Genomic DNA, 27,643 nt, shown 5'->3' with positions numbered 1-27,643 from the left:
TTTGTAACAAAGGCTGTCCCTGAAGTAGGTGGGCAGGGGAGACAGGAGCTGTGGTACTCTCAGGAGCTGGGCAGCGTGTTCCCCCTTGAAGGCGCCTGCACGGCGCATCTCTGTGTCCATCACACAACTTATTTCTCCTCAGCTCTTCAGGGCCTGGTTAGGGAGAGAATTTTTCACACAGTGGAATTCTGTACAATTGTGATAGGAAAAATGAGGTCACAGAAAACCACTTCATTACATGGAAATATGTTCATTTATTTATTCAATATTTATTTACATAAATATGCATCAAGAACTTATGAAGTGCCAAATACTTCCTAAGTACTACAAATGAAAAAAGCAGGTTATAAAATAGTTTGTACAATTCAACACACTTTTTTTTAAGTATGTATATGTATTTTTTTAAGTATGTATATGTAAGTGAACTTAAAAGTTAGAAAGAAAAAGATTTAAAAAAGTTAGAAAGAAATTAAATATACCAGGATTTTATCTGGGTGATGTGATATGAATGACTTTTTGGTAGCTCCTATATTTATAAATGATCTATGTTACAGAGAAATATGTAAATTATTAAAAATGTGTTCTTTTGGACATCTGTGTGGTAAAGTAGCAAGGATACAGACAAGGACATGTTTCCATTCATATCTTAGGCAATGTATGTTCTATTACTAGGATTATGTGGGGAGAAAACATGAATCTTTTCAAACCACATTCAGTTCAGTTCAGTTCAGTCACTCAGTCATGTCTAACTCTTGGTGACCCCATGGACTGAGGCATGCCAGGCTTCCCTGTCCATCACCAACTCCCGGACCTTGCTCAGACTTATGTCCATTGAGTCGGTGATGCCATCCAAGCATCTGATCCTCTGTCGTCCCCTTCTCTTCCCACCTTCAGTCTTTCCCAGCATCAGGGTCTTTTCAAATGAGTCAGTTCTTCGCATCAGGTGGCCAAAGTATTGGAGTTTCAGCTTTAGCATCAGTCCTTCCAATCAATGTTCAGGACTGATTTCCTTTAGGATGGACTGGTTGGATCTCCTTGCAGTCCAAGGGACTCTCAAGAGTCTTCTCCAACACCACAGTTCAAAAGCATCAATTCTTCAGCGCTCAGCTTTCTTTATAGTCCAACTCTCACATCCATACATGACTACTGGAAAAACCAAATCTTTGGCTCGACAAACCTTTGTTGGCAAAGCGATGTCTCTGCTTTTTAATATGCTGTCTTCAGTTCAGTTCAGTTCGGTCACTCAGTCATGTCTGACTCTTTGCAACCCCATGAACTGTAGCACTCCAGGCTTTCCTGTTCATCACCAACTCCTGGAGTTCACCCAAACCCATGTCCATTGAGTTGGTGATGCCATCCAGCCATCTCATCCTCTGTCGTCCCCTTCTCCTCCTGCCCTCAATCTTTCCCAGCATCAGGGTCTTTTCAAATGAGTCAGCTCTTCGCATCAGGTGGCCAAAGTATTGGAGTTTCAGCTTCAACATCAGTCCTTCCAAAGAACACCCAGGACTGATCTGCTTTAGGCTGGACTTGTTGGATCTCCTTGCAGTCCAAGGGACTCTCAAGAGTCTTCTCCAACATCACAGTTCAAAAGCATCAATTCTTCAGCACTTAGCTTTCTTTATAGTCCAGCTCTCACATCCATACATGACCACTGGAAAAACCATAGTTTTGACTAGACAGACCTTTGTTGGCAAAGTAATGTCTCTGCTTTTTAATATGCTGTCCAGATTGGTTATAACTTTAATGTTTCTGCTTTTTAATATGCTGTCTAGGTTGGTCATAACTTTTCTTCCAAGGAGCAAGCATCTTTCAATTTCATGGCTACAGTCATCATCTGCAGTGATTTTGGAGCCCCCCAAAATAAATTTTGTCACTCTTTCCATTGCTTTCCCATCCATTTGCCATGAAGGGATGGGACCAGATGCCATGATCTTAGTTTTCTGAATGTTGAGCTTTAAGCCAACTTTTTCACTCTCCTCTTTCACTTTCATCAAGAGGATCTTTAGTTCCTCTTTGCTTTCTGCCATAAGTGTGGTGTCATCTGCATATCTGAGGTTATTGATATTTCTCCTGGCAATCTTGATTCCAGCTTGCACTTCATCCAGTCTAGCATTTCTCATGATATACTCTGCATATAAATTAAACAAGCAGGGTGACAATATACAATCTTGACATACTCCTTTCCCTATTTGGAACTAGTCTGTTGTTCCATGTCCAGTTCTAACTGTTGCTTCTTGACCTGCATACAGATTTCTCAGGAGGCAGGTCATGTGGTCTGGTAGTCCCATCTCTCGATGAATTTTCCACAGTTTGTTGTGATCCACACAGTCAAAGGCTTTGACATAGTCAATAAAGCAGAAGTAGATGTTTTTCCATATATATTGTTTTGTATGTATATTGTTATATGTTGCGAGGTAAGCTAAACTAAGTCACTTAAATCATGTCCAACTCTGTGCGACCTCATAGACGGCAGCCCACCAGGCTCCCCTGTCCCTGGGATTCTCCAGGCAAAAACACTAGAATGGGTTGCCATTTCCTTCTCCAATGCATGGAAGTGAAAAGTGAAAGTGAAGTCGCTCAGTCGTGTCCAACCCTTAGCGACCCCATGGACTGCAGCCCATCAGGCTCCTCCGTCCATGGGATTTTATAGGCAGGAGTACTGGAGTGGGGTGCCGTTGCCTTCTCCGATGTTATGGGGTAGATCCAAATAATTAAATAATAATTACAGCAACATTAATTGGACACCTGGAATTTTATTGCATGGATAAATTTGATCAATTTATGGTTGGACAATTTTGAGGTTGGACAATTATCCCCATGTTTTTCTCATAAAAATTTGACATAAATCTTCTCTATGAAATTCTCCATGTTCAGTGTCATGGTTGGAAGCATGGTTTGACTTCATACATGATTTCATTGTGGGGCAGTTTTGGTGATGACAAGGTATAGCTCCAGTGGTAGGCAACTAAAATAAAGCATTAAGGTCACAAGAAAGGAGGAGTCCTTTGTTACTCAGAGCATACTAATCTCCTCTGTACCTGCCCACTCTGAGTCTGGAGCTGTCTGAGGCTATGCCTGGAGAAACTCCTACAGTTAGTCGCCTCTATTGGTTTTGAGGTGGGCCAGCTGTCCTGCTTTATCCATTATTGGGTCCCATCTGATTTCTGTCTCCAGAAATTATAAAAATCTAGGTTTCTCTCTCTTTTGCTTTGAGTATTAAAATAGACATTTCTTTTTGTAAATATTGACTGTAATTTTAAAGGAGCTTCAGGAGGACTGCTTTGGGCGTTTAAAAAAAGTTAAAAACACAGAATTAGGCAGACAACTCAACTCTGTCCTATTGGACTCCTATCTGTTCATAAGAATAAGCTACAGTAGCCACTGTCTATCTGGTGTCAACTTACTGAAAATTCTCCTAATACTACAAGAAATAAAATAGCCTTTTCAGAGCCTAATAAGGTGCTGGCACACATATTATTTGCCACCTAAAATGATATAACTCTCTTTGTCTGAGTTTTAGCTTTATAATGTTTCCAGCCAAATAACTGGCATGACATTTCAAGCACACGTGCATAGCCATTGACAACCATACCTTCACGTCCCCCTTATACAGAAATTATGCGCACACATGTGAGCACAGAAACATCAGCAGACATTCTTATACCTACATACTCACCTTTTATTCACAAGAATAGGTGGTTTACACAGTGTTAGCACAAAAGCTGATGCCATAACAGCAAAAGAAGGTAAATGGAAGAGATAGGGTGAGTGAAACTGAGTCTGATCAGTTCTGACATGTACACACCCATGGAAGCATCCTGTCAATCAAGATGGTGAACCACCAATCGGTCACTCCTGAAAGTGTCCTCCTAATGCCTTTGTAATCCTTGCTCCTGTCCCCTTCCCCCCAGACAACCATTGATCTTCTTCCTGCCACTATAGATTAGCTCACATGATCCAGAATTTAAAATAAATGAAACCATACAGTAAAAAAAGGGAGAAAGAAATAATAGGACGCTTTATTATGGAAAGTATCTCCCAATACATACATATATCAAATCATTACATTGTACACCTTAACCTTATGCAATGTTATTAATATATGTCAATTACATCTCAGTGAGCTGGAAACACACTCACAAACATGAAAGAACAGAATGCTAATTTAAAAGAAAATGAAACACATGCAGGAGACCAGAGTAAGACAAGGGAATTCATAAAGAGTGGGGGAAATAGGAGAATAATTCTAGAAGCCTGAGTCTTCCTGTTTCTATTGTGTCTGAGCCTCATAGCTATTCTCCTTCACTTTCCTGTGTCATAAATGGACTTAAAACATTAATCTTCACATTAATTAAAAAAAAAGCTTTATGGATATATAATTCATATACTACAAACTTTACTCTTTTGAGGTGTACAATTCAGTGGTTTTAGGACAGTCAGAATTGTGCAACCATTACCACTATCTAATTCTAGAACATTTTCAACACCCACAAAAGAAACCTTCTCATTGCATTCACTCCCCACCACTTCTGCTCCCTTACCCCTGGCAACTACTTATCTGCTCTCCATCTCTGTGGGTTTGCCTATGTGGGCATTTCACCTAATTGGGGTCACACACTATGTGGCCTTTTGTTACTGGCTTTCTTTCACTTCACAGAATGCTTTTAAGTTTCATCCAAGTCATAGTCATATATCAATACTTCATTCCTTGTTATTACCAAACAATATTCCATTGTATGTATATATAAATTTTTTTTCATTTTTAATTTTTAAAAGTTGTAGTAGAAAACATATGACATTTACTATCTTAACTTTTTTTTTTTTTTTTTTACTTTACAATATTGTATTGGTTTTGCCATACATTGACATGAATCTGCCATGGGTGTACATGTGTTCCCCATCCTGAACCCCCCTGCCACCTCCCTCCCCACCCCATCCCTCTGGGTCATCCCAGTGCACCAGCCCTGAGCTATCTTAACCATTTGTAAGTGTAAGGTTCAGTGGAGTTAAGTATAATATATTCACATTGCTGTGTAACAGATCTCCAGACCCTTTCTATTTTGCAGAACCGAAACTCTACCTGTAAAACAATTCCCCATTTCCCCTCCCATTGTCCCTAATAAGCACCATCCTACTTTTTCTATATGAATTTGACAATTTTAGATACCTCATAGAAGTAGAATCACACAGTATTTATCCTGTTGTGACTGGCTTATTTCACTTAGCATAATGTCCTCAGTGTTTATCCATGATGCAGCATGTGTCAGAATTTCATTCCTTTCAAAGCTGAATAACATTTCATTGTATATACAAGCTACATTTTTATTTATCCATTCATCTATCAGACATCACATTTAAAAAATCCATTCATCACTTGCTGGGCATTTTTATTATTTCCACTTTGGGGTTATTATGAACACTGCTATGAATATTCTTGGACAAGTTCTTTTTTTTAATTTAAAATTTTAACACCAAAAGCATTTCGTATTGGGGTGTAGCTGATTAAAGGTGGTTTCAGGTGAACAGCAAAAGGATTCAGCCATACGTATACGTATCTCTATTTTCCCCAAAACCCGTCTCCCATCTAGGCTGGCACATAACATTGAGCAGAGTTCCATGTGCTCCACAATATGTCTTTGCTGGGTATCCATTTTATATTCTGTACAAGTTTTTAAATGGCCATATATTTTCAGTTGTCTTAGATATATTCCTAAGGGTGGAATTGCTGAGTCATAGATAACGTTAAAGTTTTTGGAGAATTGCCAAACTGTTTCCCAAAACAGCTGCTCTATTTAACATTTCCACTAGCAGTATGACGATTCTAATCTCTCTACAGCCTTGTCAGCACTTGTTATTATCTGTCTTTTTGGTTACAGCCATCCCAGTGGATGTGAGGTAACACCTCATTGTGGTTTGGTTTACATTTCCCTAATGACAAATGATGTCATGTTTATTCTTTAAATGGAGGAGGGAAAGGGATGTGCCCCAGAAAAGTGTTCTAGTAGCTTGATTCTCAATTACTGTGAGGAGATGGAGGAAGACAGTGAGTGAGGGTCAACAGGATTGCTCAGGGAAGAATCTAGTATCAATACTATTGATAATAACATTGCTAAAATAATAAGAACTTACAGTACCAGGTACTTTTGTAGGTGCTTTTCCATATTATCTCATTCAATAGCATTTGAGGCACTCACACCTCATATTTATAGGAATAACTCCTCTTTTAGAAGCATTCTTAAGGGATTGATTCCTTCAAGGGAGGTCATGCTTATGAGCCCTGCTTGCTCTGACATGGAAACTTTTATTCCCATCACCTTTTTCCCCTGTGTGTCATGTCCTCTGTCAGTTTTACTCTGAAAAGGCAGGGACTCCTCTTCCTTTTCTAGCGGACAGCCAGCTCCACCCAGAGTCGCACCTTTCATGTTTACTCGTGGTCTGGAACTACTTCCTACCACGCAGGGACTAAGAACTGAACATACGTTTTGCTGATTGACTCAGGCTCTGAGCCTGAGTCACTGAGTGTGAGGCTGGATCTCCATTTTCTCCCTTCTTCTTTCAGTCAACATATTGAGTCAGGAGCACTGGACCATACCAAGTGCATCCCCTCTGGCTCACTGCCTCATTGTGAAAGGTCAACGGACAGCTCTGAAATGCATATAGATTGCCAGTGAGAAGGGCTGAAGTGACTGTGGAGGAGTAGTTTGAGGTGATCTGCTTCATGGAACACAGCAAAGTGTTAGGGCTGAAAACCAATCGACTAAATTCAGTAATTTCAGATGTTACTGATAACATCCAAGTCTTTGATCTAATAATAATAATATCAATAACCTCAGATATGGAGATGACACCACCTTATGGCAGAAAGTGAAGAGGAACTAAAAAGCCTCTTGATGAAAGTGAAAGAGGAGAGTGAAAAAGTTGGCTTAAAGCTCAACATTCAGAAAACTAAGATCATGGCATCTGGTCCCATCACTTCATGGGAAATAGATGGGGAAACAGTGGAAACAGTGTCAGACTTTATATTTTTGGGCTCCAAAATCACTGCAGAAGGTGATTGCAGCCATGAAATTGAAAGACGTGTACTCCTTGGAAGGAAAGTTATGACCAACCTAGATAGCATATTAAAAAGCAGAGATATTACTTTCCCAACAAAGGTCTGTCTAGTCAAGGCTATGGTTTTTCCAGTGGTAATGTATGGATGTGAGAATTGGACTGTGAAGAAGGCTGAGCACTGAAGAATTGATGCTTTTGAACTGTGGTGTTGGAGAAGACGCTTGAGAGTCCCTTGAACTGTAAGGAGATCCAACGAGTCTATCCCAAAGGAGATCAGTCCTGGGTGTTCATTGGATGGACTGATGCTGAAGCTGAAACTCCAATACTTTGGCCACCTCATGCGAAGAGTTAACTCATTGGAAAAGACCCTGATGCTGGGTAGGATTGGGGGCAGGAGGAGAAGGGGACAACAGAGGATGAGATGGCTGGATGGCATCACTGACTCGATGGACTTGAGTTTGGGTAAACTCCGGGAGTTGGTGATGGACAGGGAGGCCTAGTGTGCTGTGATTCATGGGGTCACAAAGATTTAGACACGGTTGAGCGACTGAACCGAACTGAATATTGTTGACCCTTCAATATTTGAGTCAATTTTGTTCTACCAGCTGATTAATTATATCTTAGTCATGTCTCTCAAAGTTCTCCCACAGGTTCACTGTAAGTTTATCAGCTTTCACCTAGTTTTGCTAGCCAACAGTCAACAGAAAGAGTGCTTATCTGCCTGGAGAACATTTATTGAGTCTAGGCACAGGCACATTTTACGGACAACTGAAGGAAAAACAAAAGAAACTTTGAAGTTCTAAGCATAGATTTAAAAAATATAATTGTTAGACATAAAATTCAGGTATAAAAAAGGGATTTGTGCATGACTATTCAAACAGGAGCTTAATTCATTGTAATATACCATGTAATTACACCAAGTCACCAGGGAAACAATATGAACAATCAAGTCTGTTTTAATGCTCAAACAGAAATTAAATGAAAGGTTCAGACAATAGTAGTATCATATGATCATCTCAGTTATGATTGCTGGGTACTCTCAGACCATGTAGACCTCGTTAAGGTTTTTAGCTTTTAAATACCAGTTTGACTGGTTGCACATTCCACACAATGTAGACACTCTTCAGAGGATAAAGGTAATAAGGAAGTGACATTTTGCCTCTCCCACAGGTGTGTACAGAGTAGTATAACATGTTTGAGTTTTGCTGTAGGTTAAAAATCAGAAGAAGACTATTCCAAGGAATAGATTAAATTGCATCCACTAATGTCAGACTATAACAGGCAGGGTCAAGGGGAAAATAGTAAAAATATCTTGGAGGTGTTAAGAAATAAGGAAAGAGATCTTACACCAATTATCTCCTAAAAGTACTGTTACAAATTATTTTCTGCATGTTTTCTGATTGAAAATTCTATAAACAGCTTTGAGATATGATGGATTTGTATGCTTTGGGGAACTGCATATAAATTGCTAATATTCTTTTCTTTATCCTCTTTGGGATTTGTGAACATGTTTCTGTTCAGTGCTTTGGAGGAATGAGTATTGAAATATCAATGCACGGATAAGTATACGTGTATATGTTTTGTATGATTAACCAGAAGTATTTGTAACTGTTCTATGAATTTTACAAAGATACTCAGCAGATTTTTACTTAAAAAATAAAAACATATTTAGGCAGAGTCACTACAATGACCATTCAAAAATGATTTTTCAGAGTGGGCAACAGAACATAGTGTTGACACCGTTGGTTGTAAACAATGTTGAGGAGAGATTCATTCTTTGTAAATTTCACTTTTCTTCCTGTTTTGTATCATGTCCTGTACCTGAGGAGAATGAAAAAAAAATTTTTTTCCACTCGAAGTTTTGATCTACTTGGTACTATCATATCTTTTAGGGTTAAAATATATAGAAAATCAAAATATAGACATCCTTATATTGACTTGATACAAATAATTTAGATTTTGATAACTCAAGGAGAACCACTAAAAGTATAATATTAAGAAGATTATTAGGGTAGTGACCTTTTTCTGTATGATACTGTAAATACATAGCATATACGTTAGTCAAAACCTATAATGTAAAACACAATGAGTGAAAGTCACTGAGTTGTGTCTAACTGTTTGCAACCCCATGGGCTATACAGTCCATGGAATTCTCCAGGCCAGAATACTGGAGTGGGTAGCCGTTCCCTTCTCCAGCAGATCTTCCCGACCCAAGAATCGAACGAGGGCCTCCTGCATTGCAGGTGGATTCTTTACCAGCTGAGCTACCAGGGAAGCCCATACATGAAGAAACTCTATGTAAATCATGAACTTTAGTTAATGTATCAAACTGGCTGACCAATTGTAACAAATGTACCATAATAATGCAGAATATTAATAATAGAGGAAGTGGGGGGAGGAGATGGGAGTAAGTGGGAATTCACTGTACATTCTGCTTAAATTTTCTGTAACCTAAAACTATTCTAAAAAATAAAGCATATTAATTTTAAAAAATCACCTCAATGTAAAACCAAAAAGCAAACTGAGTGTAACTTCTAAATAGAAAAATGGAACAATAAAGGAAGACAAAAAGTAGAGGAAAAGAAACAACACAGGCGTGACAAATAGCATAGATTCAAACCCCAATATATCTTTAACATCAAATATAAAAGGACTACTCTAATTAAAAGCTTGCCAGATTTGAATAATTATAAAAATTATATGCAATTAATATTTATAAGAAAGATGTCTAAAACGTAAGGACAGGGAAAACTTAAAAGTCATAAAGATGGAAAATATATACCATTTAAACATTGAGTAAAATAAATCTGGTGTAGCTATAACAATATTGGAAAGAGTAGTTAGAGTTCATGTTATACTTCTTAATGATAAAAAATTCAATTTACCAGAAAAATAAATTTATAAGCACCTAATAACATAGCCTCAATTACATATATACAGCATAAACTGACAATAATATTGGAAAACTTGAATAACATGTTTAACAAACCTGATCCAGTGGATGTATTTAGACACTTCTCAATAACTGAAGAATAAACATTTTTTCAATCCCAATTAATTCACTCACAACAATTAACTTATATGCTGCATCATAAAGCAAGTAAATACATTTCAAAGATTTGAAATCTTGCTCTAGGAGTAAAGTGCAATCAACTTTGAAATCAATAACCAAAGGGCAACAAGAAACCAATATTTAGGTATTTATGTAAATAATCTACTGTCCAAAAATCCATATGTTGCAGAATAAGTCATAAAGAAAATTAGAAACTATTTTGAACTAAATAAAGTAAAAATACCACACACTTAAATCTATATGATAAAACCGTAAAAGCATATATTATATATTAATAATATATAGTTTAATATGTGAAGATATATATTAATAATATATAGTTTAATATATGACGATCTGCTTCCTATATGCAAGAAGAAACACTAAAAAATGAATTCTTCAAATAACACCTGTGTACTGTGGACAAAATACAAACCCTTTTTCTAAAAGAAAAAGGCTGCAAACTGAAAGAAAACAAAAGGTCTAACAACTACATGAAGGTTCTGGACACTAAGCAAATACAGGTAGGTTTTGAAGAGGAGTCTAAATGTAGAACAAATGATCAACATGGAATGAATTCCTCAGTTTTCATAATTTTGACCCAGTGACAGTCATGACCCACAGACATAGCTGTGGCTGCACCAGAATACCTCAAACTCTGATAGAAAACCCATTGCTTTTCTGGAGGGAAAAATCACAGAAAGTGGCCTGGTCAAATGTCAGATGCTGAAGAGTGAGGGGGAATCCTCGAAGAGGGAAGGTCTGTGCATGAACTCTGTACACGCCTTAGGCTGCCTTCTGAATCATGCATTCATAGGTCAGATTCAAACTAGCAGTAGCAAAAAGAAGTGGCCACAGAAGGCAAGAGAGAGTGCGCACAGTTCAAATCTAACCATGTTAACAGCCAGGTAAACAGACACAAGCACACCATCACTTGGCAGAAGAATATGACAGAGCACAGTCTGCACAGCACAATGTTTATGATGTTCAAGATGCAATCGAAATTATCCTAGTTACAGAAAACCTGCTGCTGCTGCTGCTGCTGCTGAGTCGCTTCAGTCGTGTCCGACTCTGTGCGACCCCATGGACGACAGCCCACCAGGTTCCCCGGTCCCAGGGATTCTCCAGGCAAGAACACTGGAGTGGGTTGCCATGTCCTTCTCCAATGCATGAGAGTGAAAAGTGAAAGTCAAGTTGCTCAGTTGTGTCCGACTCTTAGTGACCCCATGGACTGCAGCCCACCAGGCTCCTCTGAGAATGCAACTCATTTAAATGAAAAAGACAATCTTTACTTCTTCCTTTCTGATTTGGAAGGCTTTTACTTTTTTAATTTAAAGTAGTTATTTATGCCAAATTGCTCTGGCTAGGACTTCCAGTGCAAGGAGCACATGGAGAGTAAATATACTATTTTCTATTTTTGCATATGTTTGAAATGTTCAACAGTTGAAGAAAATTTACAGACAAGCAGCATAAAAAGAACATCCAGAACATATTTTGTTCCTTGAAGAAGAAGAAAGAGGGTAAGGGGGGAGAGATAGAAACAGTATTTGAAAAAATACTGGCTGCCAAAAATTTCAAAATAGATGAAAAACATTAAAACCCAAAGGTCTGGAACTCCTATTTCCTCTAAGACCAAATTTCCCTCTTGTTTAAAACAACTAAAAAAATGAACAACATATAAGAAACAACGGTTTTCAAGATATTAGGCAACAAAGGACAGTGCTTTGTGAGAGTCAGGAAAGAAATGAAGTGAGCCTTATGAGTGCTTTATCTACTGTTTTCAGAAAGCTTCCTGGCCTCATGGCCAGGAAAGTGAACCCAAGAAGACCTTGGCAGACCCCTAAGTTGAGCAGATGGAGCTGAGATCCTGAGGAAAGCATGGTAGCCATAGTTCACAGGACAGAGTGCCAGAGAGGAGAGAACTGTGCAGAAAGAACTGTGGAATCTGCAGAAGTTCCCCTTGAAATAATGCCCTGTGTGTGGATCAGTACATGTGTGTGAGGAAACCCCCTGAGGCCATGGAAAGAACCAAGCCAAGGATATTGCCTAGTATCACCAAACTGGAAAACCTAGCGTGATTCATGGGGCACTGGGTAGAGTACTCACAAGGGTCTTGCCTCAGGAGTAAGGAGTACTTAGTCCAAGATGAACACTGTTCTGCCTCTCTCAAGAAAATATCTTGAAAGCAAAGCTGGAAAGGATCAGATTGTTTCCAACTAAATCAGCTGGGTCCCCAAACAAAGTCCAAGAATATTTACATGAATGCCAAAAAGAAAAGAAAAGAAAAGAAAAGAAAATCCAGTACCTACTAAGGTAACATTTATAATATATTGCACCAATAAAAAATTACCAGGCATGAAAGTGACAGTGTGAAAGCGTTAGTCGCTCAGAGTTAGTCCGACTCTTTGTGACCCTAATGACTATAGCCTACCAGGCTTCTCTGTCCATGGGATTTTCCAGGAAAGGAAACTGGAGTGGGTTGCCATTCCCTTTTCCAGGGGATCTTTCTGACCCAGGGATCAAACCTGGGTCTCCTGCATTGCAGGCAGATTTTTTTTTTTTTTAACCATCTGAGGCTCCAGGACACCTACCTATCACAATGTTATATGTCAACTATATCTCAATAAAAAAATTACCAGACATAAAAACAAGCAGCAAAAGCAATTATTATAACTATACTCTCTATGTTAAAAAAGTTAAGATACTGACACTACAGAAAAGATAAAAACTAAATTGGGGATGAAAAGTGTACTGTAGACACTGCACAACAAAAGATCAATACCCTTGAAGACAGCAATAGAAAACTGATATGTGGAAAGGGGAAAGAAGAGTAAAAAGCATTAACAGAGAATTAGGAAATTGTGAGACAACTTCAAATGCCCCCATATATATGTGATTGGAGCTCCCAGAGGAGAGGGATGGGATAGATAAGTGTTCGAAGAAACAGTGGCTACCAAATTTCCAAATATGCTGAAAACCATAAGCCCATAACTAACTTTCTTAGTTCAAAGCACCAGAGCATACGAAACATGAAAAAAACTACAACAATACCACTTTAAGTGGTAGTGTAAACTTGTCTGAGTATTTTGGAAAACTTTTGGTCAGCCATCTGTTAAAGCTGAACTTCTGTCAATAACCTATTTCTTAGCAATTACACTTCTAGGTCTGAACCCAATAGAAGTTTGTGCACATGTGCGCCAAGAGACAAGTACACGAATGTTCACCACAGCATTACTCATAACGACCAAAAAAAAAAAAAAAAAAAACCAAACCAACAATCAAACGTCTAACTCAGAATACAGAATACAAAAATGAAAAGGAATGAATAATATGCGCAAGATGAGAGAATCCCAGAAACATCAGTTCAGTTCAGTCGCTCAGTCATGTCCGACTCTTTGTGACACCATGGACTACACCAGGCCTCCCTGTCCATTACCAACTACCGGATTTTACTCAAACTCATGTCCATTGAGTCGGTGATGTTATCCAACCATCTCATCTTCTGTTGTCCCCTTCTCTTCCCATCTTCAATCTTTCCCAGCATCAGGGTCTTTTCCAATGAGTCTGCTCTTCCCATCAGGTGGCCAAAGTATTGGAGTTTCAGCTTCAGCATCAGTCTTTCCAATGAATATTCAGGACTGATTACCTTTAGGATTGACTGGTTGGATCTCCTTGCAGTCCAAGGGACTCTCAAGAGTCTTCTCCAACACCACAGTTCAAAAGCATCAATTCTTTGGTGCTCAGCTTTCTTTATAGTCAAACTCCCACATCCACATGTGCCTACTGGAAAAGCCATAGCTTTGACTAGATGGACCTTTATTGGCAAAGTAATGTCTCTGCTTTTTAATATCTGTCTAGGTTGGTCATAACTTTCTTTCCAAGGAGTAAGCGTCTTTTAATTTCAAGGCTGCACTCAACATTTGCAGTGATTTGGGAGCCCCCCAAAATAAAGTCTGTCACTGTTTCCACTGTTTCCCCATCTATTTGCCATGAAGTGATGGGACTGGATGCTATGATCTTAGTTTTCTGAATGTTGAGCTTTAAGCCAACTTGTTCACTCTCCTCTTTCCCTTTCATCAAGAGGCTCTTTAGTTCTTCTTCAATTTCTGCCATAAGGGTGGTGTCATCTGCATATCTGAGGTTATTGATATTTCTCCCAGCAATCTGATTCCAGCTTGTGCTTCATCCAGCCCAGCATTTCTCATGATGTACTCTGCATGTAAGTTAAACAAGCAGGGTGACAATATACAGCTTTAACGTACTCCTTTCCCAATTTGGAACCAGTCTGTTGTTCCATGTCCAGTTCTAACTGTTGCTTCTGAGCTGCATACAGATTTCTCAAGAGGCAGGTCAGGTGGTCTGGTATTCCCATCTCCTTCAGAATTTTCCATAGTTTGTCATGATCCACACAGTCAAAGGCTTTGGCATAGTCAATTAAGCAGAAGTAGATGTTTTTCTGGAACTCTTTTACTTTTTTGATGATCCAGTGGACATTTGCAATTTGATCTCTGGTTCCTCTGCCTTTTCTAAATCCAGCTTGAACATCTGGAAGTTCACGGTTCATGTACTGTTGAAGCCTGGCTTGGAGAATTTTGAGCATTCCTTTGCTAGCGTGTGAGATGAGTGCAATTGTGCAGTAGTTTGAGCATTCTTTGGCATTGCCTTTCTTTGAGATTGGAATGAAAACTAACCTTTTCTAGTCCGGTGGCCACTGGTAAATTTTCCAAATTTGCTGGCATATTGAGTGCAGCTCTTTCACAGCATCATCTTTCAGGATTTGAAATAGATCAACTGGAATTCCATTACCTCCACTGGCTTTGTTCATAGTGATGTTTCCTAAGGCCCACTTGACTTCACATTCCAGGATGTGTGACTCTAGGTGAGTGATCACACCATCATGATTATCTGGGTCGTGACGATCTTTTTTTGTACAGTTCTTCTGTGTATTCTTGCCACCTCTTCTTAATATCTTCTGCTTCTGTTAGATCCATACCATTTCTGTTCTTTTTGAGCCCATCTTTGCATGAAAATTTCCCTTGGTATCTCTAATTTTTTTTGAAGAGATCTCTAGTTTTTCCCATTCTATTGTTTTCCTCTATTTCCTTACACTGACCACTGAAGAAAGCTTTCTCATCTCTCCTTGTTATTCTTTGGAACTCTGCATTCAAATAGGTATATATTTTCTTTTCTCCTTTGCCTTTTGCTTCTCTTCTTTTCATAGATATTTGTAAGGGCTCCTCAGACAACCATTTTGCCTTTTTGTATTTCTTTTTCTTGGGGATGGTCTTGATCATTGCCTCCTGTACAACGTCACAAACCTCCATCCATAGTTCTTTTGGCACTCTATCAGATCTAATCCCTTGAATCTATTTGTCACTTCCACTGTAAAATCATACAGGATTTGATTTAAGTCATACCTGAATGGTCTAGTGGTTTTCCCTACTTTCTTTAAGTCTGAATTTGGCAATAAGGAGTTCATGATCCGAGCCACAGTCAGCTCCACAGTCAGCTCAAAAGAAGCCGGCCCACAAATAGTATGATTATCAGGTTACATTTATATAAAATCCAAAGAGTCAAGCTAATCTAGAAGTTAGAATAGTGGTTATTTTCTGGAAAAGAAAGGATAGTGATCGGAAAATAGTCACCATGTGGGATTCTGAGGAGATGCGAACTTTCTATCTTTTGACCTGAATGGTGATTTCCTGGCTCTGTTGAAGTAGTGATAGTCAAGTTGTGCAGATTTGATCCCTGTAATTTTCTGTATGTATGCTTGAAAAGTTTTAAAAATGAAAACATGATTTCCCATATTACCAGAAGGAAGAAAAATCATACAATCATCTCAATAGATATAGAAAAATAATTTGAAAAAATTTAATAATTCATGGCAAAACTTCTCAGAAAACAGACTATAAAGGGAACTGCCCTAATATTATTAGTAGCATTTATAAAGCACAATAAACACCATAATTAACTGTTAAATAAGAATTTTTTTTTAAAAGATTGAGTGCCAGCAAGGTAAACCACTGTAGCTACTTCTATTCAACATCAATTCTGTATCAGTGTTCTGTATCAGTCAGGATTCCAAGAGGAAACAGTACTTTCAAAACAGAAAAATTCAAAGAGGTTTATTCAAAAAAGGTAACTGTTTTTAAAGAAGTAGGCATTAGGTAGTCACAGGAGATAATGCAATAATCCAAGGCTAGGAAACACTGAACTTTGAGACTGAAAACCAAGAGGAGGGAACATTACTGTAATTCAGGAGAAAAGAGCTGTATAAAGTAAGATGCTTTAAGAGAACCACTGACTTCCAGAAAACTCAGGACAGATAGATCATGGAGAAAAGGACAGGGGAATAAATCTGATCTCATCCTCTTTCCTCCTTGCCATCTTTCTCCAGGGTTTCTACTGGCTTAACCCACTGTGAATCAAAAGGAATGAGAGCCTATTGATCTAGTCCATGCAGATTATCTTCTTTGCAGGGTAAAGAAGAGATGAAGGCAGATCTGAGGGGGTTATAAGACAAGCAATAAGACAGACAGAAAGAAAAGGATAGGGATTGGAAAGGTTAAATATGATATGATTGTATATGCTGGAATACCCTAAATATCTACAAGTGCTTGATTAGAAATATTGAGTTTAACAAGGTTGCTGCAAATAAGATCAAGAAAAATTAGTTACACATCTATATGTCAGAAATTAGAACCTGAAGTTTTAAAGGTTTCTATTTATAATAGCATTAAAATTATAAAATACCTATGAATAAATCCATCAAAAGATATGTAATATCTTTATGCAAATAATAATGATACTGGAAGAAATTAAAGACCTAGATAAATGGAGAGGATATAAAGCTTATTGTTTCAAGCTGGTATTCAATACTTCTCCCCAAATTGATCAACAGAGCCAAAGCAATCTCCCCACAAAATCCCCTCAGTGTGTGCTAGTGTGTGTGTGTGTGTGTGTGTGTAACTTGACAATTCTAAATGCTGAAAAGGAAATGCACACACCTAAGAACAACCAAGATACTTTAAAAGAAGAGTAAGATGTGAGGACCTGTTCTGGTAGATATTAAGACTTACTATGGGGCATTCTAACTAAGAGATTCTTGTCGTGGAGCAAGGGTCAACAAATATACTACAGGAGTCAAATAAAAAAAACAGTGTGGAAAGTACTGTCTTTTCCTATAAGGTGCTTGGTCAATTGGATGTCTGCTCGAAAGAAAATAAGGCTTGACCTCACCTCACATCCTACACAAAATCAATTCCAAACCGATTCGATATAAATGTAAAAAGCAAAACAAAACAAAACCTATAAAAAGGATAGGTTTGTATTATCTTCTACAAGATAATACAGGGACTAAGGTAAGGAGCTTGGGTTAAGGAGACACTTTTAATATAAGACACCAGAAGTAATAAGATAAATTTGAATATATAAAAATTAAAAATTCCTGTTCATCAAAAGATATCTTTAAGAGATAAAATACAAAGGCAAAGAGTCGAAGAAGATACATGTAACAAACACATCAACAAAGAGTTCATAACCAGAATATATAGAAAACTGTTACAAATGATTTAAAAAGACAATAGAAAAGAAATATTTCCAAATGTCCAATAAACAAATGAAAAAGACTGCAACTGCTTTAGTACTCAGGAGAAATAAGTTGAACCTGAAATGATTTGCTACTGTTCATCCATTAAAAAGGCTAATGCTGAAAAGATTGGTAATGTTGTTGGGTGTAAGTGGTAAGGATGTAAGACAAATAAAACTCTAATACACACTGCTAGTGGGAGTGTAAATTGGTGAAATTTCCTTGGAAGATCATTTGATGTAATCTACTAGAGCTGAGCTACATATACTTTAGAATCCAGCATTCTCTCTTGTGGGTATGTATCCAAGGGAAATGTGTATTTATGTGTACCAAGAGACATGCGCATGAAAGTTCCTAGGAAAAAGTTTTGTAATAGGTTATCCTGAAGGTCCATATCTATCACAGAATGAATAACTTGTGGCATTTCAAGTGATGAGTGCTATATAGCAATGAAAATAAATGAACTACAGCCACACACAATAGCATGGATTAATTTCACAGACATAGTTTTGAGTAAAAGAATGAACAAATGAATCTCTACTACATGGTTCCCTTTATAAAAGTTTAAAAGGTTGACAAGTCTACACAGATACAAGGAACAAACTAGTGGTTACCAATGTAGGGGCAGGGGGCAAATGACTGGGTGTAAGACAGGCTCAAGCATGTATTGTACAACATGGGGAATATAGACAATATTTTGTAGTAACTGTAAATGGAAAGTAAGCTTTAAAAATTGCATAAAAATTTAAAACTAAAAATATTTTTAAGTCTAAAAAATAAAGCAGTTTGGTTTTAGAAGTCATGTTCTTAACCACTAAATAAAATAAAATAAAAAATTCAAAAATCTGACAAGTCTAAACAAAAGTGTTTTATGATTCATGTTTCATGGCAAAATTAAAAAGAAAAGTGAGAATGTCATTACCATAAACGTCAGAATAATAGTCCCTTTGTAGGAAGTGATAACCTTGAGGAAACCGAAGGGGATTTCTCAGATGCTGACAATGTTTAGTTTTTTGTCTTTTTTTTCAAACCTGAATGGTGATTACAGATATGCTTACTTCATGATCATTGACTGAGTTGCACATGTCTTGTACGCTTGTTTGTGTGCTATATTTTATAACAAAAAGAATAACAAGGTTGTTTTTTTCTCCCATTCCATACCTGGCACAGCATAAAATTCAGGGGATCCTCTGGCTTTTCATAGACTAAGTTTTCAGTGATCTGCTGAGAGAGAGAAAGATATTACATTATGATTTTGAACTAAACTTATGTGGTCAGATTTGAAACAGCTCAACTGGAATTCCATCACCTCCACTAGCTTTGTTCATAGTGATGCTTTCTAAGGCCCACTTGACTTCACATTCCAAGATGTCTGGCTCTAGATTAGTGATCACATCATCATGATTATCTGGGTCGTGAAGATCTTTTTTGTACAGTTCTTCCATGTATTCTTGCCACCTCTTCTTAATATCTTCTGCTTCTGTTAGGTCCATACCATTTCTGTCCTTTATTGAGCCCATCTTTGCATGAAATGTTCCCTTGGTATCTCTAATTTTCTTGAAGAGATCTCTAGTCTTTCCCATTCTATTGTTTTCCTCTATTTCTTTGCATTGATAGCTGAAGAAGGCTTTCTTATCTCTTCTTGCTATTCTTTGGAACTCTGCATTCAGATGCTTATATCTTTCCTTTTCTCCTTTGCTTTTCGCCTCTCTTCTTTTCACAGCTATTTGTAAGGCCTCCCCAGACAGCCATTTTGCTTTTTTGCATTTCTTTTCCATGGGGATGGTCTTGATCCCTGTCTCCTGTACAATGTCACGAACCTCATTCCATAGTTCATCAGGCACTCTATCTATCAGATCTAGACCCTGAAATCTATTCCTCACTTCCACTGTATAATCATAAGGGATTTGATTTAAGTCATACCTGAATGGCCTAGCGGTTTTCCCTACTTTCTTCAATTAAGTCTGAATTTGGTAATAAGGAGTTCATGATCCAAGCCACAGTCAGCTCCTGGTCTTGTTTTTGTTGACTGTATAGAGCTTCTCCATCTTTGGCTGCAAAGAATATAATCAGTCTGATTTTGGTGTTGACCATCTGGTGATGTCCATGTGTAGAGTCTTCTCTTATGATGTTGGAAGAGGGTGTTTGCTATGACCAGTGCATTTTCTTGACAAAACTCCATTAGTCTTTGCCCTGCTTCATTCCGCATTCCAAGGCCAAATTTGCCTGTTACTCCAGGTATTTCTTGACTTCCTACTTTTGCATTCCAGTCTCCTATAATGAAAAAGACATCTTTTTTGGGTGTTAGTTCTAAAAGATCTTGTAGGTCTTCATAAAACTGTTCAACTTCAGTTTCTTCAGCATTACTGGTTGGGGCATAGACTTGGATAATTGTAATATTGAATGGTTTGCCTTGGAGACGAACAGAGATCATTCTGTCATTTTTGAGATTGCATCCAAGTACTGCATTTCAGACTCTTTTGCTGATCATGATGGCTACTCCATTTCTTCTGAGGGATTCCTGCCCACAGTAGTAGATGTAACGGTCATCTGAGTTAAATTCACTCATTCCAGTCCATTTTAGTTCGCTGATTCCTAGAATGTCGATGTTCACCCTTGCCATCTCGTTTGACCACTTCCAATTTGCCTTGAGTTATGGACCTGACATTCCAGGTTCCTATGCAATATTGCTCTTTACAGCCCCGGATCTTGCTTCTATCACCAGTCATATCCACAACTGGGTATTGTTTCTTTCTGGAGTTATTTCTCCACTGATCTCCAGTAGCATATTGGGCACCTAATGACCTGGGGAGTTCCTCTTTTGGTATCCTATCATTTTGCCTTTTCATACTGTTCATGGGGAGAAATATCAATATCCTCAGATATGCAGATGACACCAGCCTTATGGCAGAAAGTGAAGAGGAGCTAAAAAGCCTCTTGATGAAAGTGAAAGAGGAGAGTGAAAAAGTTGGCTTAAAGCTCAACATTCAGAAAACGAAGATCATGGCATCTGGTCCCATCACTTCATGGGAAATAGATGGGGAAACAGTGGAAACAATGTCAGACTTTATTTTGGGGGGCTCCAAAATCACTGCAGATGGTGACTGCAGCCATGAAATTAAAAGACGCTTAGTCCTTGGAAGAAAAGTTATGACCAACCTAGATAGCATATTCAAAAGCAGAGCCGTTACTTTGCCGACTAAGGTCCATCTAGTCAAGGCTATGGTTTTTCCAGTGGTAATGTATAGATGTGAGAGTTGGACTGTGAAGAAGGCTGAATGCCAAAGAATTGATGCGTTTGAACTGTGGTGTTGGAGAAGACTCTTGAGAGTCCCTTGGACTGCAAGGAGATCCAACCAGTCCATTCTGAAGGAGATCAACCCTGGGATTTCTTTGGAAGGAATGATGTTAAAGCTGAAGCTCCAGTACTTGGGACACCTCATGCGAAGAGTTGACTCATTGGAAAAGACTCTGATGCTGGGAGGGATTGGGGGTAGGAAGAGTAGGGGACGACAGAGGATGAGATGGCTGGATGGCATCACTGACTCGATGGACGTGAGTCTGAGTGAACTCCGGGAGTTGGTGATGGACAGGGAGGCCTGGCGTGCTGCGATTCATGGGGTCGCAAAGAGTTGAACACGACTGAGTGACTGAACTGAACTGAACTATGTGGTCAGATTATACTTCCTTACTACTGATAAGTTTAGGTAAATTAAGGTAAATTGTGGATGAATAAAGATTTAGTAATAAATAGCAGTGGGTATTTTTCTAGTTTCTAAGATCAAAGAGGTAGTGAGAAGGTTTGGAGGAAGTTTTTATTTTGAGAATTGTGATTTTGCTAGACTGAGGAATCAATAAATAATTTACTTCAAAGAACAGTGAAACTTTTTCAAGTAAAAATTTTAAAACACTATGATTTTTACATAGAAACTTCCTAAGGCATTTGATTCTAAAAGGTTAAAATGATGTTCTGTGTTTGTAATAATAAATGAGAAAGCATATCAAAGATTTCAGAGACTCACTTTCATACGTTTTGTTGCTGTTAAATAACAAAAATTATTAATAAAGTAAACAGAATTCTCATTTGCAGGGAATAACAATAGGGCAGATTTCTAGTATAAAGTATTCTGATCTGTTTAATGCATGCATACTCATTAATCATTTCACATATATTTCTACTGAACACATTTCTAACTAGTTTTTTTATAACAGTGTTCAATGCATAAGCACTGTTTTTTTCTTGACAGATGAAGAAAATTGCTTTCAGAATGATTAAAATTCTACTTTCTAGGGCTTCTGTCCTTCGGTTTAACAATTAGTAGTTCTTTGTTAAAGCCAGAAAGCCCAGAAGTTAGCATTCTCCCACAAAAGGACATTTTAAAGAAAGATGGGGCATAGAACAATGTTAATAAAGGAAATATCACTTATCCTTGTTATATGAGGACACTGAGATTCACAGAAATTAGGTAATCTCCTCCAAATTACAAAGATGAGAAGGAGCAAATTTAGCTTGGAGACTCAGGCTAATAGATTATACAATTTGTGCACTTTCCTCTACATCCTACTTCTTTAAACTTAAATTCTTCCAGCTTAAATGTTTTCATTTGAGGTGGGCCATTCTAACCTGGGCTTCCCTGGTGGCTCAAATGGTAAAGAATCCACTTGCAGTGTGAGAGACCTGGGTTCAATTCCTGGGTTGGGAAGATCCCCTGGAGGAGGGCATGGCAACTCACTCCAGTATTCTTGCTTGGAGAATCCCACAGACAGAGCAGCCTGGTAGGCTACAGTCAATGGGGTCGCAAAGAATCGGACATGACTGAACGACTAAGCATGCATTCTTACAACTTTGTAATCATACGATGAAAAGTTACTTCACGTATGTATGTTATTATATATGTGTATATGCCTTGCTGGGTAATAATATTAACATTAAAATACACATGCAAGGAAAACAGAAACAAAAGCAATCCACAAAACAACAAAACTTTTAAATGTGATAATATATAATTCTATATTGGTCAAGGAATGTCATACTTTAAGGAAGGTTCCAGCTCCATATCCTGAGGTCAGTAAGATTTGTAATTTCAAGAATTAAAAGTGATTTTTCTGACAGTTGATATAATTTTAATCATAATAGTGTATCAGTGGATTATTTATTGACTCTAAGTAATTCTAGATCTTCATTCAGATAGTTGTCATTAGGCATCAACAGATAGGTAAAAGGAGAACTATAGCTTCATTTAATTTTTAAAAATTAATTAATTTATTTTAATTGGAGGCTAATTACTTTACAGTAGTGTGGTGGTTTCTGCCATACATTGACATGAATCAGCCACGGGTGTACATGTGTCCCCCGGACCTGAACCCCCCTCCCACCTCCCTCCCCATCCCATCCCTCTGGGTTGTCCCAGTGCACTGGCTTTTGAGTGCCCTGTTTCATACAGATGAAACAGTTCAAATACAGGAACTTGGTCATCTATTTCACATATGGTGATATACATGTTTCAATGCTATTCTCTCAAATCATCCCACCCTCACCTTCTCCCAGAGTCCAAAAGTCTGTTCTTTATATCTGTGTCTCTTTTGCTGTCTTGTATATAGTGTCGTTGTTACCATCTTTCTAAATTCCATATATACGTGTTAATATACTATATTGGTGTTTTTCTTTCTGATTTACTTCACTCTGTATAATAGGCTCCAGTTTGATCCACCTCATTAGAACTGATTCAAATGCATTCTTTTTAATGGCTGAGTAATATTCCATTGTGTATATGTACCATAGCTTTCTTATCCATTCGTCTGCCAATGGACATCTAGGTTGTTTCCATGTCCTAGCTGTTGTAAAGGAGAAGGCAATGGCACCCCACTCCAGTACTCTTGCCTGGAAAATCCCATGGATGGAGGAGTCTGGTGGGCTGCAGTCCGTGGGGTCGCTAAGAGTTGGACACGATGGAGCGACTTCACTTTCACTTTTCACTTTCATGCACTGGAGATGGAAATGGCAACCCACTTCAGTGTTTTTGCCTGGAGAATCCCAGGGACAGGGGAGCCTGGTGGGTTGCTGTCTATGGGGTCACGCAGAGTTGGACATGACTGAAGCGACTTAGCAGCAGCAGCAGCTATTGTAAACAGTGCTGCGATGAACATTGGGGTACATGTATGTCTTTCAATTCTGGTTTCCTCAGTGTGTATGCCCAGCAGTGGGATTTCTGGGTCATATGGCAGTTCTATTTCCAGTTTTTTAAGGAATTTCCACACTGTTCTCCATAGTGGCTGTATTAGTTTGCATTCCCACCAAAAGTGTAAGAGAGTTCCCTTTTCTCCACACCCTCTCCAGCATTTATTTTTTGTAGACTTTTTGACAGCAGCCATTCTGACTGGCGTGAGATGGTACCTCATTGTGGTTTTGATTTGTATTTCTCTGATAATGAGTGATGTTGAGCATCTTTTCATGTGTTTGTTAGCCATCTGTATGTCTTCTTTGGAGAAATGTCTGTTTAGTTCTTTGGCCCATTTTTTTATTGGGTCATTTATTTTTCTGGTATTGAGCTGCATGAGCAGCTTGTATATTTTTGAGATTATTTCTTGGTCAGTTGTAGAAGCAACTTCTAATTACTTCATTTTTATGTGGTTTCTTGAGACTTTCCTGGTGGTCCAGTGGTTAAGACTTCGCCTTCCAATGCAGAGGGGTATGGGTTGGATCCCTGGTGAGGGAGCTAAGATCCCACATGCCTTGTGGCCAAAAAAACCAAAAAATAAATAATAAGAAGTAATATTGTAACAAATTCAATAAAGAATTTAAAAATGCTCCACATTAAAAAAAATATGTGGTTTCTTAGATGGCCACAAGTTGGTCATCTTTTGAAAGTATTCTATTCCTGCCTGGGAACTCTTTTTCTCGCCTTTTTAATTGCCAATATTTTGTCCCTCCTTCCTCAGTCCAGCTCAAACTTTAACCCTTGACCAATTTTATTCCCCTAGCAACAAACCTATCAAATCTCTAATTCCTCTAAAGGGCTTCATATTATGGTAAGAATCATTCATTTGGTGTTTATCATTTACTATCTTAGATTAATACTCTTAATGCATTTACTGACTGACACTAAGATTATATCCTTTTTATAGCAAACACCTTTTCTTGTACCTTTTAAGAGCCAGGTCAGTGTTTGTCTTTTATATTATAATTACTTTAAAACTCACATTTTTAAAAAGAGATTGAGAGGTTTACCTGGAATATTTGCAGAATGTGGTGTTTCTCCATGTATCGAAGTGAAACTTGATAAGGATCTTCATATACTATAGGAGGGAATCGCCTCTTAAAAGGTTGACTGTATGCGTCAGAAACCCTTCTTTCCTGGTATGATGAAAAATCGTCCTAAAATGGAAATATCCCCGAAGAAAGTCTTTAATGAATAGAAAATTCCCTGGAAGTTTTGTTGCTACTGTTGATGTTATCAGTGGAATTCGGTATTGACGGGATCTGAACTCTAGAAACTAAAGACCTTATGAGAGACCTGGCTGATCCTCCCGGCAATGTAATGTACCTCAGGTCTTGAGAGAGGCCTTAGACATTGCCAGTCTACTTTTCCCTTCACAGAGACACCCAACGGACTCCAAATTCCTTTCCTTTGGCAGAAGCTCAGAGAGGGAAATGAGTTAGTTTCCCAGGGTTAGCAGCAGAACCAGGACTTGAAACCCAGGATTCCTGCATCCTGGTTCATTGATCCTGCCTGAATGGTCTACTTAGGGTAGCTGAGAAGGCAACCCATCTCGTTATCTCCCACCCTACTACTGCCTTCCTGAATCCTCTCCCAGAACCCTGGCTTGATCTCCAACCTCCCAAAGTGAAAGTGAAAGTGAAGTCGCTCAGTCGTGTCCTACTCTTGGCGACCCCATGGACTGTAGCCCACCAGGCTCCTCCATCCATGGGGTTCTCCAGGCAAGAATACTGGAGTGGGTTGCCATTTCCTTCTCCAGGGGATCTTCCCGACCCAGGAATTGAACCCACATCTCCTGCATTGCAGGCAGACGCTTTAACCTCTGAGCCGCCAGGGAAGCCCAGCCTCCCAGGTGGGTATCAAATATCCTTTTAACCTACAGGCTCGACTTCCATGGGCTGAGGTTTTTCTCGACTGATGATATAGTCCAGTTTAGATGAAATGGAGGGAAACTTTTCAGAGTAGGCCTGTTCTTTTGTTTGGAAAGTACTGTTATCAAATGGCATGAAGACTCGCAGGTCAGCTTCACTTTCAGTGTCACTTTCAATGGAAGTCTTAGATACGCTGGCATCTGTCTGGCTAGGCTCAAATTTGCAGGGTTGCACTTTGAAGTCATCCTCTTCTTCCTCCTTGCTATAGCCAAGCTGTCTGAATAATTCGTCATTAGACTGTTCTCTGTAGTCAAAGAGGTTGTCTTCTGTGTAATCATCCTCTTCGTCCAGTAAGCCATCAGTCTGGTCAGATTTGCCACCAGCCTTGTCAGCATCAGTCTCAGGGTGTTCAGCTGGCTTAGTAGCCTGGTCATGCACTTTGAGGTGAACCTTTGCAGCTCTTCTGTGGTCCGCTTGGTCAGAAGGTCTCTGATCAATTCGTTCATAAGTTTTTTTCTCAATCAGGCCGGACAATCTACTTTCGATCTGTTGAGCAGTTCTTTGGTCGGCTGGTCGGGGCATTCTGTGATCACTCTGCCCATGGGCTCTTTGTAAAGATGTCACAGATGGCTTTTGGTCAAACTGTTCAGAAGCTATTCTCTCAGCTAGGCTGGACGTTCTCCGTTCAGTGTGCTCATAAGGACCTTGTTCAGGCAGAGCAGACATCTGGTTGTCAGTCTGTTCAGACCTGACACCATCAGCTTGGCTAGATGCCTTGCTGTCCATCTCTTCTGACATCCTCTGATTAGCCTGACCGGATGTTCTACCACTGGCAAAATTAGCATGGTCAGATGCTCTGAGGTCAGCCTGATCAGATGTTCTTTCTCCCATGTGTTCATCTACTTTGTGGTCAGCTCGATTAACTATGTTGGGTTCAGCCAGGCCAGACACCATTTGGGCAGTCTGGTCAGCTGCTCTGTCGTCAGTCGGGTCATCTGCCTCCACTTCATACTGGTTCTGCCCACTGTCTTCCTGGCCATCTGTCTGGCTGTCATCTGGGGGCTTGGCTGGTCTCTGGATTTCCGAGGATTCGGTGGGAGCCTCTTCTGGAGGCTCTTCCATTTTCTGCCTGGTACCCGACTGGTCTAGATTGCCAGACTCTGTGGGTGGGGCCGGACCTGGGTCGTCTAGGCAACCATCAGAGCGTTGGCGAGTGATAACAATGCCCATGGGCTTTATTCCGGGCCTCCGCGCTGGTTCTTCCAGGCATGCTGGCGAATGCTAGTGAGTGTCGGGCAGTGAGCGGGACTTCCTGCGGCTGCCTGGGGACCAGCTGCCTCTGGGCGCTCAGCGTGGATGCCAGCTCAAGATGCGAGCTCAGCTCACCTTCTCCCAAGAAGAGGGGATGACTACAGGCTGGTGTCGCCAACCTCCCAGTGAGCAGGCCTCAAGGCTCTGTGAAATGGTGCCTTAGAGCGCTCCCCTCCTTGTTTTTTTCTTGCAGAGGCCCAGAGTGTTGTGTGTGAAATAGGATCCTACAGGTATCTCTGGAATCAACAGAACACGCGTCCAACCACACGAGGGCGGCATACCTGAACAGAAGTTACTGCTGCCATCAAACAGAACCATGATTCATTGGCTACTTATATAACCACAGTTGTAGTGCAGAGTATGATATTACTGCTGGGTACTGTCATTGTAAATGGTCCTGCTAAATGTTATTTTTCTTTATAAACTCTAATTGAAAACCAAACTCAGTTTTTTTTTTTTTCTTAAAAAAAAAAATCTTAAAAAACACTGCCTTTACAAACAGTACTGTTTTCGGTGGTACCAGGAAGAGAATGGGTTCTAAAATCAC

The 27,643-nt window shown here is 39.1% G+C and overlaps 1 protein-coding gene across 1 annotated transcript; it reads right to left on the bottom strand.

The window, feature by feature from the left end:
- Nucleotides 1-7,997: 7,997 nt before the first annotated feature.
- On the bottom strand, nucleotides 7,998-26,937 carry TEX55 (testis expressed 55). The gene is made up of 4 exons (XM_069572892.1): nucleotides 25,795-26,937; nucleotides 24,925-25,071; nucleotides 18,858-18,920; nucleotides 7,998-8,877 (listed from the first exon to the last, which is right to left on the bottom strand). Exons 1-4 carry the CDS (start codon nucleotides 26,905-26,907, stop codon nucleotides 8,827-8,829), a joined length of 1,374 nt encoding a protein of 457 aa, XP_069428993.1. The 5' UTR covers nucleotides 26,908-26,937; the 3' UTR covers nucleotides 7,998-8,826.
- Between the last annotated feature and the right edge of the window lie 706 nt (nucleotides 26,938-27,643).

This window comes from Ovis canadensis, chromosome 1 (assembly GCF_042477335.2).
Source record: "Ovis canadensis isolate MfBH-ARS-UI-01 breed Bighorn chromosome 1, ARS-UI_OviCan_v2, whole genome shotgun sequence".
NCBI classification, from domain to species: domain Eukaryota; kingdom Metazoa; phylum Chordata; class Mammalia; order Artiodactyla; family Bovidae; genus Ovis; species Ovis canadensis.
The sequence above is the reverse complement of the archived record's forward strand: the minus strand, read 5'-3'. Positions and strand labels throughout refer to the sequence as shown.

Coding starts and splice junctions, on each gene's coding strand:
- TEX55 (XM_069572892.1), bottom strand. CDS start 26,907: ATGGAAGAGCCTCCAGAAGAGGCTCCCACCGAATCCTCGGAAATCCAG. Junction 25,072..25,794: donor AGCCCATGGAAGTCGAGCCT/GTAGGTTAAAAG, acceptor TTTCCATTTTAG/GACGATTTTTCATCATACCA. Junction 18,921..24,924: donor ACATTCTGCAAATATTCCAG/GTAAACCTCTCA, acceptor TCTCTCTCTCAG/CAGATCACTGAAAACTTAGT.